This window comes from Sesamum indicum, linkage group LG3 (genome assembly GCF_000512975.1).
Source record: "Sesamum indicum cultivar Zhongzhi No. 13 linkage group LG3, S_indicum_v1.0, whole genome shotgun sequence".
In the NCBI taxonomy this organism is placed as follows: domain Eukaryota; kingdom Viridiplantae; phylum Streptophyta; class Magnoliopsida; order Lamiales; family Pedaliaceae; genus Sesamum; species Sesamum indicum.
Window position 1 is genome coordinate 16,182,709 of NC_026147.1, and position 15,483 is coordinate 16,198,191.

At 35.0% G+C, this 15,483-nt stretch overlaps 3 protein-coding genes across 4 annotated transcripts in view; all 3 read left to right on the forward strand.

The window, feature by feature from the left end:
- LOC105158559 (kinesin-like protein KIN-8B) overlaps window positions 1-4,799 on the forward strand; it is a 7,809-nt gene extending 3,010 nt beyond the window's left edge. For both annotated transcript variants that reach the window (XM_011075346.2, XM_020692982.1), the window contains 12 exons: window positions 360-504; window positions 593-688; window positions 916-1,007; window positions 1,154-1,255; window positions 1,347-1,493; window positions 1,621-1,771; window positions 2,252-2,314; window positions 2,397-2,633; window positions 2,841-2,945; window positions 3,026-3,139; window positions 3,483-4,067; window positions 4,177-4,799. In XM_011075346.2, the coding sequence (XP_011073648.1) occupies window positions 360-504; window positions 593-688; window positions 916-1,007; window positions 1,154-1,255; window positions 1,347-1,493; window positions 1,621-1,771; window positions 2,252-2,314; window positions 2,397-2,633; window positions 2,841-2,945; window positions 3,026-3,139; window positions 3,483-4,067; window positions 4,177-4,428 (2,089 nt within the window). In that variant the 3' untranslated portion in view covers window positions 4,429-4,799. The remainder of the gene's footprint in view (window positions 1-359; window positions 505-592; window positions 689-915; window positions 1,008-1,153; window positions 1,256-1,346; window positions 1,494-1,620; window positions 1,772-2,251; window positions 2,315-2,396; window positions 2,634-2,840; window positions 2,946-3,025; window positions 3,140-3,482; window positions 4,068-4,176) is intronic.
- LOC105158707 (transcription factor bHLH18-like) lies at window positions 9,741-11,577 on the forward strand. Its single transcript, XM_020692509.1, has 2 exons — window positions 9,741-9,815; window positions 11,152-11,577. The coding sequence occupies exons 1-2, from the start codon at window positions 9,741-9,743 to the stop codon at window positions 11,575-11,577; spliced, it is 501 nt and encodes a 166-aa protein (XP_020548168.1).
- On the forward strand, window positions 13,311-14,716 carry LOC105158560 (transcription factor bHLH25-like). Its single transcript, XM_020692852.1, has 2 exons — window positions 13,311-13,944; window positions 14,470-14,716. The coding sequence occupies exons 1-2, from the start codon at window positions 13,585-13,587 to the stop codon at window positions 14,542-14,544; spliced, it is 435 nt and encodes a 144-aa protein (XP_020548511.1). The 5' UTR covers window positions 13,311-13,584; the 3' UTR covers window positions 14,545-14,716.

Here is a 15,483-nt window from a genome sequence, read left to right on the forward strand (position 1 = left end):
AACTCTCCGGTTCTGAGCTTGTTTTGTGGCTTTGCTTCTAGAACAATATTATTTTATGAATTTATCACTGATAAATTGCTGCCCCCTTGTCTTCTTGTTTAATTTGACTATGTCAATTGTCTTGGCAAATGAGGCTCTTAGTTGCTCAATTTGCAATTAGACTGCTAGGGATGAAGGACTATGTCCAAAATGTAGAGCTGAATCAATCAAATGCTAGCGATGTGTTTGAACTTGGAATGTTAATGTTTTCACCCATTCTGTTGAACAAATACAATGAAGTTGCTACATGATTTCATATCCTACCTTGAGAGGAATTCATAGGCTTATGATATCCCTTGTTTTTCTTGTAAAACTTTCAGTGGGAAAACATACACTATGGTTGGAACTGAAGATGACCCCGGACTTATGGTTCTCAGTCTAAATACAATCTTTCATCTTATTGAGAAAGACAACAGCTCTGATGATTTTGAAGTTACTTGTTCATACCTTGAAGTCTACAATGAGGTTGGTCATTCACATATTTTCTTCGAGAATATTATGGTGGATACTTGATTGACCAAAAACTCTATGTATTGACTTTATTTTCTTGCAGGTCATTTATGACTTGCTTGTAAAGTCATCAGGTCACTTGGAATTAAGGGAGGATCCAGACCAAGGAATAGTTGTTGCTGGCCTCAGAAGTATCAAGGTAATTCTATCTGTCCTTCAGTATAAATTGTTTCGTATTATGAGACTAGTAAATTAGTTTAAATTTTTTCAAATGCTTCATCTATGCAATAACGCTAATACAAAGTTTGAGATGTGATGGATATTTTTATTCCTTCATAGTATGACCATCATGTTCGAGAAGACGCTCTAGACTAAAACATAGAACACGTATCATCTGACCCTAATGCCATTGCTCGGTGTACTCAGGTGAATTCAGCTGACAAGATTCTTGAACTTTTGAATCTGGGAAACAGCAGACGAAAAACTGAAAGCACCGAGGTTAACGAAACTTCCTCACGGTGGGTGATATTTCCTCTATTTTACTAGTTTTCATAACTTTCGCTTCAAACTATTTTCTTTAAACTCGATTCATAACCTGATCAATCTACTTGAGTACATTAACCTTCCTTTCTAAGTTGATACATTCGTAATCTCTTTTTGACAGATCACATGCAGTCCTAGAGATAAGTGTGACAAGAAAAGAGCAAAAGGAATATCCCAACCAGGTTATCAGAGGAAAACTTTCACTAGTGGATCTTGCGGGCAGGTTTGCTTCTCTATCCAGCATTTATTTCAAATGCTTTAAAATTTTCTTCTTTTAAAGGTAAGAAACACCTCTTGGAGAATTGACGATGCAGTGAACGAGCATCTGAAACAAATAGTGGGGGCCAAAAATTGAGAGATGGTGCCAATATAAATCGATCACTTCTTGCTTTGGCAAATTGCATAAATGCTTTGGGAAAGCGCCAGAAGAAGGGACTAGCTTATGTGCCATACCGCAATAGGTCTCTGTCTCTCTGCGTGTCCCTCTGTGTGTGTGTGTGGTTGTGTGGTATAACTGCAATTCCTCCGATGATTATTATGTGCTGTGCGCCCTTCCTGATAATGTAGCTAATCTGAAATTCCCTTCAGCAAGTTGACACGGATTCTTAAAGATGGCCTGAGTGGTAATTCTCAGACAGTAATGATTGCCACTATTTCGCCTGCTGACAATCAGTATCACCATACAGTCAATACTTTGAAGTATGCTGACCGAGCAAAGGAAATTAAGACACATATCCAGGTGCGTAACGTTTATATGAGGAAAGACATGCTTATGAGGCATAACTTTTTATCTACTTATGTTTTTTGGTTACATGCTTTGGAACATATGAGAAAATGAAAGCAGAATGGCTTAATAGGACAGATTTGTAATGTTTTTGTCTTAATTTAACAAAACCTCATCATATACTTAACTGCGGGTGGCTACACGGATTCTTTCTGCCATTCTACTTAACTAGCAGAAACTGAAGTGGTTCATACTCTTATCTATCACCTCTTTCTAAGTTAGATCGATGCTCATTCTGGATTTAGTTTTACGTAATCAGGATATAGTTTTTATATCATTGAATACGAACTCTGCACTAAACTTTTTGTTTCCTTTTGACTTAGTTTGTTGACTTATGATTTTCTTCTTGTTTCCCGTGTGTTGCCTTATAAGTTTGTTTAGATTGATTGTCTGTTGGAACATATGTACTAATAAAGCAAATACTATGGTTCTCAGAAAAATATAGGTACGATAAATGCTCATGTATCAGATTACCAGAAGATGATTGACAATCTTCAGGTAATTGTTATTTTCTTATAATCTATGTTTCCAAGTATAAGAGTCATTTTGTAGTACTATGAGAAATCAATTTACTCTGCAGAGTGAGGTTACCCGTTTGAGAATGGAATTAGCTGACAAAGAGTCGCTGCTCAATGCTAAGCTTCCTGAAAAACAAGTGGATGTTGAAATATCTTGGTTAGATGCACTGAGCCAAGAAACCAGTGAAAATGTCCAGGAGAGGATAAATTTACAGAAGGCTCTGATTGAACTTGAAGAAACTAACCTTCGTAATAGAAAGGAACTCCAGCATCTTGATGAAGCTATTGCAAAACAGCAGGTTAAAGTGGCTTCTTCGCCCAGATTATTGGTTACTGGGATAAATTTGAGTTTATAACTTCTGTTATATAGCTGGCCTTTTGTATTTCTCTTCTCCTTTGGCCTTCTACTAGAGACATCATTTATCCAAGTTTTACATAATTCATTTGTGTTGGATGGAGATTAGTGTTTGGCCTAAATATAAGCAGCCTGTATTTCATGATTGCAGGTTATTGAAAATGATGGAGTTGTTGTGCAGGCTTTGCAAACAAGGCGTCAACTGATTCTTGATAATATTCGTGATAATGATGAGCTTGGTGTTAGTTATCAGAAGGTTGTACCCCTGATTGTTCCCTGGTTTTACAATTTTGTCCTCTGCTAACATAAAGCTTATCATTTTTCTACATCATTCAGGAAATTGAAGCAAATGAGAAGCGCCGGGGTCAGCTACAAGATATGATTGATGAAGCAATTAAAAATAATGGCAACAAAACATATTTGGGCATTCTCAGCCAATACAGACTGCTGGTAAACAGAATACAATATGCTACAGCATGCTTGATTTTGCTAGAAAATTGCAGTTTGATCTAAACATGAATTCTGGCATCCTCATGCATGTTGTGCTTTCACTTTAAGGACTACACTTTTTAGTAATTTCTCTCTTCAACTGAAGCATCTACATCCATAAGTTTTTCTGTTTTTGCTCGCATACGATGTTCTTCGCTTTTCAATTTGGAATGGTTGCTTGTCTTTCAACTTAAGGAAATATTATCCCTTCGAAAGAGCTCATAAGCCATGGTTATATTTCCTGTTTTTCCTCCATGCGCGCATATTTGTTTGAGCCTTGAAGTCATATGCTGCAACTCTGCAGGGAATTACTAACACTGAACTTCAATTCGAAATCGCGATAAGAGATCAAATTATTTACAGCCAAAGAGAAGCACAGAGGAATCTCTGGAATCTTCTCATGAGCTTAGGGCTTGATGAGAAGCAAATAGTAGAGCTTGGTGCAAAGCAAGGAATAACTGTCGAAGACATCCATATGACAACACCACTTGGGCAGTCCAATTTGGCTCATTACCCAAATCTGAAGTATGAACGATATGCTCCATCGTACTGTTCTGCATTTAATGGTCTGTCTGGTGCGGTATCACCTTGCTTATGTCCTCAAGACCGGGAACTCATTTCAAGATCTGTTGCTGTGGACAGCCGGAAACTTCCTCCTACATTTTTCCAGGAGCACCATACTTCATATTATTACATTTCCCATGGTTTATACCCATCAGCCAATCAGCAGTGGTGCAGCAAACAACCAAGTTCTCACCTTCGTACCCTTGATCAACGATCACATGGCTTGCGCAAATCATTTCCACCAATGAGCAGCAACATCACTCCATATGATGATGGTGTTTCAAGTTCATCTTTTAAGACTGACTTTTGGCAGCAGCAGCAACAGGTATTATTGTAAATGTTGCCATGACTAAGCAGAATGGTGGTTTCTTGATTTATATAATCTTGCATCGGGAAATCCCTTATGACAATTCTTAACTTCTAACTTTCTGTAGGATGCATGGGCTGTTGCTAATAGGCAGGACATAAATATGAATCCATATGTTGGACGGGGTAGCACCGGTATGGCCACACATCACGGAGGGATAACCCCAGGTATGTTTAGACATCTCGAGCTAGAACAAGGTGTTGGTAACATTAACCCACAGCATGGTTTTCCAAAAACTCCAACTTCCGCCCGGCAGCAGAGTGTTGGAAAGATGCTTCCTTCCCATGTTACTTCAAAGTTCAAGCACAAGCAGTTTTAATGCTGGTGAACTTGATACTTAACTGATTGATTCTTGCAGAACTTTCTTTCCATTGGTTCATTTTTTCTTTTAAATCGTGTACCCTCCATAATGTATATACTATAGTGGTGTTAGAAGCAGTTCAAATAGTTTAGGGCATATACATTTAGCTCATTCTTTCGTATCTTAATTCATTTTCTTAATCCTGTTTGTGAATAGCATATACCCGAACTACACAAGATTTTTTGCAGAATTAGTTTGTGAATATCTAGAGTTTAATTGTCAGGTTTGTAAATAAGCGTCATGATCTTCAACAGTGATACACGAGTGTATGTAATGTACTTGGCTATGTGCTTTACATTTTCTATGCATTGTTGTGAAGTTGCTCTGTAGATTGAAATTGAGTTGCTTTGAGTAAGTAATAGCAGTATTATTCTGGATAACTGTTTTAAAATTTTGCATAATAGTTTCTACTGTGAATCAAAGAAAACACAGCAGAAGAAGGCAGAATATAAGAAATGCCTCTGAGTTCTTGCATGCTGGAAAAATTGGATCTCTCTCTCCTTCTTGATGGTATCCTATTGTAGATCACAGCACAGTTTGGTAATTCAAGGAGGTGCGTTAACACCTTCAGCTTGGTGTTCTTTCAGATTAAAAGCAATATTCTACATGTTAATTTCTACATGACTACATATTTTGTGGGGTAAATTAGACTTACATCATGGAGGTTTTGATATCGTTATGACTACTCTTTTTTATTGCTTGAAAAATTACAAATACTCACATCACATAAAAAATAATATGTACACCCTATATGATGAAGTAGAAAGTATTATTTTATCCATGCTATTTTCTCTTAAAAAAAAACGTTTGATGAAATGTAAAAAAGAGTAAGAGTAGGTAAAGTAAATAATCATAGAGCATATTAATTCATAAAAATGTTCTAAAAAATTCTACCAAAATATATAAAATTATAATTTATAATTTAAAAGAGCAATTTGGGTAGTTCACCACATAAATTGGATGAAAACCTAACAAAGGCTAATAGAATGGGCTCTGATGCGTATGAAGGTCCAGCAACACCACAAAGGTTGAAGGACTTTCTTGAAAATTCTAAGATAATTGGAGGATTATCTTGCAAAACAATGATTAGCACTCCAATACTTAAGTCAGTACAAATTTTAATTAAATAAAACAAGAAAAGCGCGAGAAAATGGTAGTTGAAATATAAGTTAAGAGTGCAAAAAAATAGTAGGGATCCATGCAGCTTTGTTGTTCGAGAAGTGGAACGAGTTTAACATACCCTGTAATTTACCTTAGATCTTTATTTATAGAGGAGTTTGGGATAGATTTTCGAATTTGTTAGGTTCAATTGAGATATCCTAAGAATTCAACTTTGTAGGGATGGTGTCTATCCATTACTTGGAGATGTCTCATAATAGATAGGCTAGTTCAAAGTAGTCCTACTAGGTCAATCATGAGTATAGGAGAAGTAGCTTGTTCTTCCAACATTCGGATCCACGTAGGTATAAGGTCTCCCTAGCGTCCTTTTAAAGTAATATGGCTCATGATGTGTAGAATACAACTAATGTGGCGGTCTTGTTGTTTGGTATTTGGGCTTGTTGATTGAGCCCTATTTAAGAATGCTGCTTCTTCAGCAGGGCAATAGAACTGGGCTGCAGCCCCCGCTACTGGTAGCAATTATGTCGGGCCAATATCTTGGCCTACTAGACTGTGTGAATGGGTGCTTCCTCATTCATCAACTTTGGATTTTGAGCTTGCTTCGCCAGTGGGCTTGGAAAAATATTTGTATTAGACATCATCATATTATCAATGACAAATGTAAAAGTTAAATAACTGTTTATAATTTTGTAAAAAAAGAAAGATGTATTTATAAATATGCTAAACTTGGAGGAAGTAATTGTAATTTACCATATTTTGCAAGCACCAAAAGATTTTGGGTGATCCAAATGGTCCTCCGATCATGATCTTGGGTTCTCGTATTCCCTTATTGAGTATTAGGATCTTTTTTTAAAAATCACTTCCTGTAATAATGGGTAAGGTTTCCCTTGCTTCTTTTAGGGAAAACTCTAGGTTTTGCCGTGCAAATCCCCGATCTTGAATCAATATAAGCTGCAAAATACTTTATTTTTATATTGATCATACACCATACCAACAAATATGCATATAAAAAAGGAACTTATCATTCAATCCTTATGGTAACACCATCAAGACTAAATTCTATTCCGTTACCTTTTTTTTCCTCATGATTTATGATCTTTGAGGAAACTTGACCCTAAAGTCATACTTCCATTTTCTCGTCCTGCAACACCTGCAATTAGAGTTTCATGGTTGCTATTTCTAATATGCTTTCATATCTACCAACAACATGTTGCTGCAAATGATATAAGTCATCACAAGGCAAAAGGTTTTCGTTCTTAGTGATATTAAATATAACTTATATTTCTTTCCATCCTTCAAGGCATCTAAGTTTTACGTCATCCACCCTAATCTCTTGAGGAGTTAAAGCTTTTAATAACTCTTTTCCTTCCCTTTGTGACCTATGATCCTATCTACCGAAAAGGACGTTCTGCTACCAAACTTAGTTCTAAAGCTAACTGTTCGATCTAAAATTAGGTGATCTTATAATAATATCAACACCATCTATTCTAGGTATCCTAATCAGGTCTGGTGTCATAACCTTGGCAGATTCCTTGAAAATTCTAGAAATATCAATAAACTCTTTCATAAGAAACAAATCTGAATTATGTGTATCGGAAAAGGCATAAACTATTCTATAAGTTATAAAATATGGTCCATTACCTTCTTTCATTAGATCTTTTCTTTTAAAGTCCTAATGAAGGGTCAAGACTCTGCTGAAATCTTGCTCTGGTAGGTTGTATGCAATACTAGGATGAATATCAAATATTAACTTTCTTGTATACAAATTACCTATCATTGTCCCAAGACAACCATCTCTTAGGTTATTGATTCTTCTACCCGTTATAGATAAATGCATTTCTGAATCAATTCCTTCTTTAAAAGTTGCTTTTATTACTACTTCAAAAGCTTCTATGTGAATCCATTTAATAGTAACAACTACTTTTTTAGGCTTCCGCGGACTTCAAACTCGGACTCAAACTTATTTTTTTATGGCGTCACTGCATTTGTCATCATCTTATCTCTTTCGGGTGACGTCACTACGTTCGTCATCACCGCGTCCTTTTCCAACTGTTAGTCATAATGGCTTGTTGGCCATGTGATTGCTAGCTAGCTTTCCTACTTTGCTAACTGTTGGTCTTTGTTATTTTTTTCCGACATCCTTATTCTTGATTTTTTACATTCTCCAATTTTTATTTTATTTTTTAAAAATCCTTTCTTTTACTGTTATCTTGGTTTGATTCGGGTTTCTTTTGTGTGACCTAGATTTTTGTTCCAAGGCAACCATCTCTCAAGTTATTGATTTTTAGAAATCCATTATTTTAATCAATTCCTTCCTTAAAAGTTGTTTTTATTACTACTTCAATACTTCCTATGTGGATCCATTTCATTGTAACAACTTCTTCTTATTTAAGCTTATTTAATTTTTCAAGAATCTCTTATTTAGGAATAAGTTGAATTTTCATCACATTACCTGTTAGCTCCATCGGAATAGCAAACTGACCTAAACTTACTTTGTAAATAGGTGATGTCTCCTTTGATTTTAGCCCTTTTGGTTGATGATTTTTTTGATTCCTCAAATCCTAAATCCATTGTATGGGCTGAGGTTGGAATCTTGACACATGATTTTATTCATGATTTTGTTTGACACCACCATTTTGGAAAAGAATCCAGACAGGCTTTCAAAGGTCTGAAGCCTATCTTCTAGCTGTAGTTATTTTGACTTGGTTGAAGATCCATCAGAATCAGTCTCTACCTTATTCTTATAGATGCTTTCATCTGAGGAAAGATCTTGAATTGATAAATGAGTACCAAATCGCCATAGTAGACTGCATCCAAGATGTCCTCCATGACTTCAAATTTTCGTAATTCACCATGTTTCTGAGGGCAGTCTAGAGAGATATGACCTCTTGCTTCGGAAGTCCAGCAATTGCAGACTTTAAAACTTTCATTGGCTCGGGTATGGACCCATCTAAAAGTTTTCTTGTAGGTGTTCTTCCTGTGGATATTGCCTATATTCATGTAGATCCTTGAGATCAAATCTTTGTTGGTCCCATTTTTTGTCCAGATTTCTTTGATCTGGCTTTTGACTTGGAATATCCTGATTTTTGTCGGAAAAAAAAAAAAAAAGTTCTTCTACAACTCCTAGTGTATGAAACACTATTTTGCTTCCTCCTCTTCCTTGGTTCGCTCGATTCTCCTATAATAGTTGGAATATCATTGTTATCACAACAGAGAGGGTTTCTTTTGATCTTACCTCTCAACCTCTTCATATTTTTCTGGATAGATGCTTGATAACACCAATTCTTCAATTTGTCTTAAGAAAAGACATCCTTCTTGTAATTGAATCTAATTGTCCTTCAGGTACTTTTTATGACTGATCAACATTTTCCTACATGGACTGCATGTCTTTGCAAAGACATTGGAGGTGCTACTTCTGTTGCTACTCCACTCTGAAAAAAGTACTTGCAAAATCAATGGATATATTCATCTATTGCGCAAATACTCCTTAATTCAAGCCTAAAGAGAGCTTGTGCATACTCTCTAGCCTTTTCTACTCTACTTCCTTCGAAGTAACCATCTTCAATGAAGTGTATCTTGATAAGCCTTCTTAGCCAATCCGCTATCACGTCTTTTGAATCTCCAGCAAGGATACTGGTTTTGATATCTTCTGGGGTATTATTTCATCCGATCTTCAAAGAACCTTTCAAACTTAACCCCACTAGTTTTATAAAGTTTTTCTTGTCGAGTTCTAAAGTAGTTGCTGCTATCTTTATGGCTACAACCAATTCATCTATCAATTTCTCGATATTTCAAAAATTGATAACATTCAGGTTAAGTAAAGTGTCGTATGGATGCAAGGGTTGGATCATGGTTCACGCCCAAGGTGTATTTTTAGGCACTCTTCTTGAATTTCTTTCAAACTTTTCTTTTAGCCTGGTCCCTATGAACACGAGAGTGGCGTTATTGTGGAAATCCGCACTCTCTCTCATTGGATAATCCTGTGGAGAATCATTGAAACATGTACTTCCCTCAGGCAATGATAATGTTGGAGTGATTTCATTGGTTTGGATATTGACTAAGTCTACAATCTTGAGTTGGGCAAAGGATTTCGCCAATTCTTGTAAATATGATAGATCTGCTCTAGTTACCTCCATTACTTTATAGATTTGATGGATGCAATGATCAAATCTTCATGGTCTTTGGCTTTGGAATCTTCAAAGCTTTCCCCTTCTGATGCAGAAGAGGTACTGTTCAAAAATGTCTCTTATTCGCTCTTGTCTGGATTTAGATGTCTCAAGGCTCTCCCTTTAGTTTCTCTTTAGATATTCTATTTCTAACTTCAGATATGTAGATCTTTGTGTAGATCAGGAAAGATCTTAAGGATCTCGTCCACATTTTGGTTCAAGATTTCTATTTTCATAGGTATATGAATTAACCTATGTCTATAATCTTGAACTGTCTTTTGAATTTCTCCCAAATCTTGCTAGATCTTCGAGGTATCCAAGTCGAGTTCCTTCCAGTCAGCTCCTTTAATTATAATTTATAGAACTGTATTAATGAAAGAAATTACCCATTCCGTTTCTCCTTGTTGGTAATCTACCATGGGCTTCGATCGAGTTTATGGTTTTCACCGTATTTCCTGGTAGCACCTTCTGGATCTGGTGAATTCTCCACCATTCTTCTTGTTCATCCTCAATAAGAGGTCCAAGATCCTGCTTTATGCCCTTCTTTAGAATTCCTAGGATGATATTCTTACTCTATTTTTTAAAAATTTGAAATACTCCTAATTGTCACCCGATCCTTCATTTGGTGATTGGAGATAATCTTCTCCCTTTTATAGAATTTCCATAAAGAAATTCCATCTTTGATCTTTCAGAATCTGAAAGTATTCCTTGTTGTAACTCGAACTTTCGTTTGGTTCTATTATCTTAAAGAGTTTCCTCTGTAGGTGGAAAAATATCTAAATACAATATAAACAAATATTTTTTTCGATAAACCTAGGCTCTGATATTGTTTTAGTCGGGGCATGCAAGTAAATGCATCAGAATGCTAAATAATTGAAAATGGACTAAAATGCTTATTTTAAAGCTAGGAACGGGTAAAATTGTCCAAAAATCGACCAAATCTGTTCGGAGGACTAAAATCACGACCTTTTTGGAACTTAAAGGACTAAAATGCTAATCGTAGAGTTACAGAACTAATAAGCCACCCCCCTTTAGTTACATGACTAATTTTGCAATTTTCCCTTTATTTTAATATTATTTGAGTGCTACGAACGGTTAATACACAAAAAGAAATTTAAAAAATAAATACTTATAGTAAATAGTTATTGACAGTCAACCAAGGATTGTTGGCATTGGTTTTTTACGAGTATAGTATCACAGCTAAAAGTCATGACAAGAATATTATTGTGGTTTATAGTCATGGTAAAAATATTTTTTACCATAAATAATGTAAGATTTTTCCATTGTTTTTTGTTTAATCATATTTGATAGTAATTATTTACAACAATATTAATGTATAATTAATAAAATTGTAGTACATTGTAAATTTTCTTCTCGTTAATCTATTACTTCACAGATGGACAAAACTTCCGTATTGGGAGATGCCATCACATACTTGAAACACCTTCAAGAAAGAGTGAAGACGTTGGAAGAACAAGCGAGGATGCAGACCATGGAATCAGCGGTGCTCGTCAAGAGATCACAAGTCACGGCAGAGGATGAGAGCTGTACTGATGGAGAAAGCGGTAGCTACGACGAGCATCCGCTGCCGGAAATCGAAGCCAGAGTCTGCAACAACCACATCCTTCTCAGAGTCCAATGTGAGAAGCACAAGGGAGTTTTGGTGGATTTACTCAGCAAAGTGGAGAAACTCAACCTCGCTATTCTCCACACCAATGTCGCAACGTTTGGGAGTTTAGCCCTTGATATTACCATCATTGCAGATGTAATAACAATCTCGATCCTCATAATCGAGTATGTTAAGATTTTTCAATTGGAGTAACCTAACCCGGCCGTTTTTGTATTTTGTGTGTAGATGGAGAGAGAATTCAACTTGACGGCGAAAGAAGTCGTGAAAAGACTTCGTGCGGCTCTCCGACGATGATCATCACAATGTTACAATTGAATCTGAATATTCTATTTCATTATAATTAATTAAGTGTATAACATATGTAATTTCTTTAGTACAACATTTGATGTGGATTATTTATAAATATCTGAATTTGAAGTGTATGTACAAGTGGAATACAACGTAACAAGCATACTTTTGCTGAGACATGAGATTTGTGAACTCACCATAATGCCATCAAGATTCTTGTGAATCTGATACTGTGATGAGATCGGATTTTTGTTATCCTCACTTTTTTTTGAAAAAACAGTTACATGTCATGGAATTTGAGATGCATTGCCATGGAATATTCAATGAATTTGCGACGGCAGATGCGCTCAAGTGTCCAGAAGTCATATCGTAAAATCCATCCCAATGAATACTATGATGAAATTTGAGATATGATAGTCCTTACAAATTCCATCACAAAAATTGGCAGGAATTTGGCAAGAAAGATATCTATTAGAATCCATTGTAAGATTTGTCGTAAGGCCAATTTCATACAATATTTGCCCCATATGTTAGGGTATTTTTCAATTTAGTTTCATTTGTTACGATTTTTTCACATTACATTCCATAAGTTGAAAATTTTCTCAATTTTAGTCTTCAGATTCATTTTTTGTCTCATAATTAATATAGCCATCACCGATCACACGTTCATTTCCATACATTTTTCATTAATTACTGACCTAAAAATGCACGTTTCATAACGACATATTGGGCGCATTGGCAAAACCACAATAAGAAATGTATGGAAGGGCGTAGTGACGGATCCCCACTGTGTAGTTAGAGTCTTATTTCTTCCTGCAGCAGTCCACAGATGCACGGAGTAGGATGAAGTTAGATTTGTTATTATGAGAGTAGTATGATAGTCATTCAGGTATCTTTAGAGCAGTCTAGTGGTCATGTAGTGTTGTGTAGTGGGTTCTTAGTAGTTTTATCTTAATGCATGGTTTAATTAGAGTTTAGCCTTCTATGGGTGAACAATTATGTATCTGTATATGTCGATGAGGTCGAACTCAATTGGCTAAATTGAAGTCCCATAATTTTAAAGTCATATATGTTTGAATCCCACCGTGTGATATGTCATTCTACTTTATTCGTAAGTATTATTGTACTTTAATAATATGTGTTAATTAAATATAGTTATCTAATATTATAATTAGTACATAATTGTAATAGTTATAAAATTTTTGCTAAATATAAATATTTAATATTTATGATTGTAATTAATATATTCAATTAATAATAATTTATCACATTTAATTCAAAAATTATATATCTGAATATCTTATTAAACATGACGCACTGCAGATCATGTATTCAAAACCGACACGGGTGGTCTGGTGTAGAACCTGAGAATTAATCATTTGAAGCCCTTAATACAACTAACACAGCATACTACAAACATCAGATAATATATTTGATTCCTTCTATATATATATGTCTTTCTCTCGACAGATATATATCAGTTGGGGCTAGAATGTCCCTTCCACCGCTGTTGCTCCACAAGGAAAAAATTCCCGATTACGAGCACAAGCTGCCTGTGAATCACAAACAAAATTTTGTCTTTGGATCAGGACCATTAATTAATTGCTTAAAAGTTAAAACAAACTTCAACAGTCAAATCTGCTCATCATGGGACCCCAAGTAGTGTTCAAAAACCATTATGTTAGAGAAACTATATTCATTAACATCATCAAAACATCAATTCCAGTGGTTTTAAATGTTCCCTCAAACACACGGCAATCGGCCTGCCTCGATCCCCACATTTATAGCTTTATATTCAAGAAACCTTGTTTTCATCACTCCCCCCAACTTCACAGGGCAAAGGCAAGCTTTTCTTGCTTCTTTTCTCCTTAATTTTAGGTTTTCGTAATAATTAGGTTAGCTGTTTCACAGATGGATAGAGATACTGATGATTCTGGCGTGGGGGATTTCATCAGGGACATGAATGAACTGGAAGCAAGAGTGAAAACGCTGGAGGAACAAGCAGCACGGCAGACCACGGAACCCTTGGTGCCCGTCGAGAGATGGCAAATCGATGCCGAGGAAGAAGAATCATCGGCGGAGGAGCGGCGCCTGCCGGAAATTGAAGCCAAAGTCTGTAACCAAAATATTCTTCTCAAAATCCAGTGCGAGAAACGTAAGGGACTGTTGGTGAAAATACTTCTGGAGCTGGATAAACTAAATCTGGATGTTGTCAGCGCCAGCGTTGCGCAGTTCGGGAGTTTCATTCTTGACGCTACCATTCTCGCTGAGGTTAATTCATCTGTTTCTTTGTTTTAATCTTTCCAAATTCCAACTTCCAATTTTATGTTGCAATTCAAATTTACGCCAACTCACCCAAAGAAATATGCTTTTTGTTAAGCACAATTTACTACTGTTAAAACTATGAAATGACGAATATTCTGTCCGACATTGTTTCTGCAAACAAGCTCAAAATATTTGCAACAACTAATAATTACGACAAATATTTTGGTCATTAATAAATCGATAGTATTGATTTGTCATAACTTCCAAACCATAATAATTTATAAACATAGAAAATAATTTATTTTTTTTAGTGTACTGTGTTTGAGATATACCCATTGCCTCCATAAATTATAGCCACAAACTAATATAATCCTGATGTGAATTTTGTATACGTGGTGTGTTTATATGAAATGCAACTTGTGACGTAAGATGAATTTTTAGTGGAAGATTGGACGATGAAATTCTTGTTTTTATGTGGATTTTATTTTATTTTAGAATTTGACTAAGCCCTTCATTTTAATTTGTTCTCAGATGGAGAAAGAATTCAAACTTGTAGTGGAAGAGGTAGTGGGAGCCCTACGTTCTGCTCTCCAAGTTGCTCCATAGAGAGCTTGCATATAAAAAGGGCAAATTACGTAGATCTAATGATACTAATGTTCACTGTTCTTTACAAAATTACAAAATCATGTGAATAGCTGCTGATGTAATTTATTTTAGGCGATTTATGTAAGATTTTGTCTTTGAAAACCAAGTGTCAATATATATCAAAATTATAGTCTCGATTCATGTATTTGTAATTTTATAAAAAATTAAAATATTTAAATAATTAGAACTAATTTTAGGAGGTATTGATGTCATTTACCCAATTTTTATATATGGACTCATGTTCATGGATTTCAATTTTTTTGTCTATGCCATTGTAAGTATCCATGATTCATATTTATTATTTGTTACTTTTTGTCACTTGAGAAGTTTTAATTATATGAGGTAATTAAATATAAATATTTTGAGGTTTGAAAAATTACATTTAGTATTTCTTAAATGAGTTTTTGTCTGATAAGTATATTTATTTATTTATTAATCAAAATTTATCGAATTTGTTAATATTAACAACAAAAAAAGTGAAAATTTATATTTACCCATAATTAACTGAATTCTGACATATTATAGGTAAAATAATTTTTTTATGACTAAATTATCCTTATACATCTTCACAGGCTAGTGCATATCAGGAGGTAAATTTCACTCTTATAAAGATAATTTGGTTAGGAGAAAAATTGTTTGACCTGCAAGTAAGCCAATCTGGACTAAATATGAATTTATTCAAAAATAAAAATTCTAATATCAGCAAATTTAACTAATTTTGACTAATGGAGGGATCTACTTAATAGACGAAAACAAACGTCAAGGATACAAAATTTTATTTCCAAAACTATAAGGGATCTATTTGTTAGATAGAAGCAAACGTCAAGTTTAACTTATAAATTTGATCAATAAGACTATCAAATTAATGCAGTCAATGAGGCCTTAGCTTAGTCAGCGAAC

Coding starts and splice junctions, on each gene's coding strand:
- LOC105158707 (XM_020692509.1), top strand. CDS start 9,741: ATGGATGCAATGATCAAATCTTCATGGTCTTTGGCTTTGGAATCTTCA. Junction 9,816..11,151: donor CCCCTTCTGATGCAGAAGAG/GTACTGTTCAAA, acceptor ATTACTTCACAG/ATGGACAAAACTTCCGTATT.
- LOC105158560 (XM_020692852.1), top strand. CDS start 13,585: ATGGATAGAGATACTGATGATTCTGGCGTGGGGGATTTCATCAGGGAC. Junction 13,945..14,469: donor ACGCTACCATTCTCGCTGAG/GTTAATTCATCT, acceptor ATTTGTTCTCAG/ATGGAGAAAGAATTCAAACT.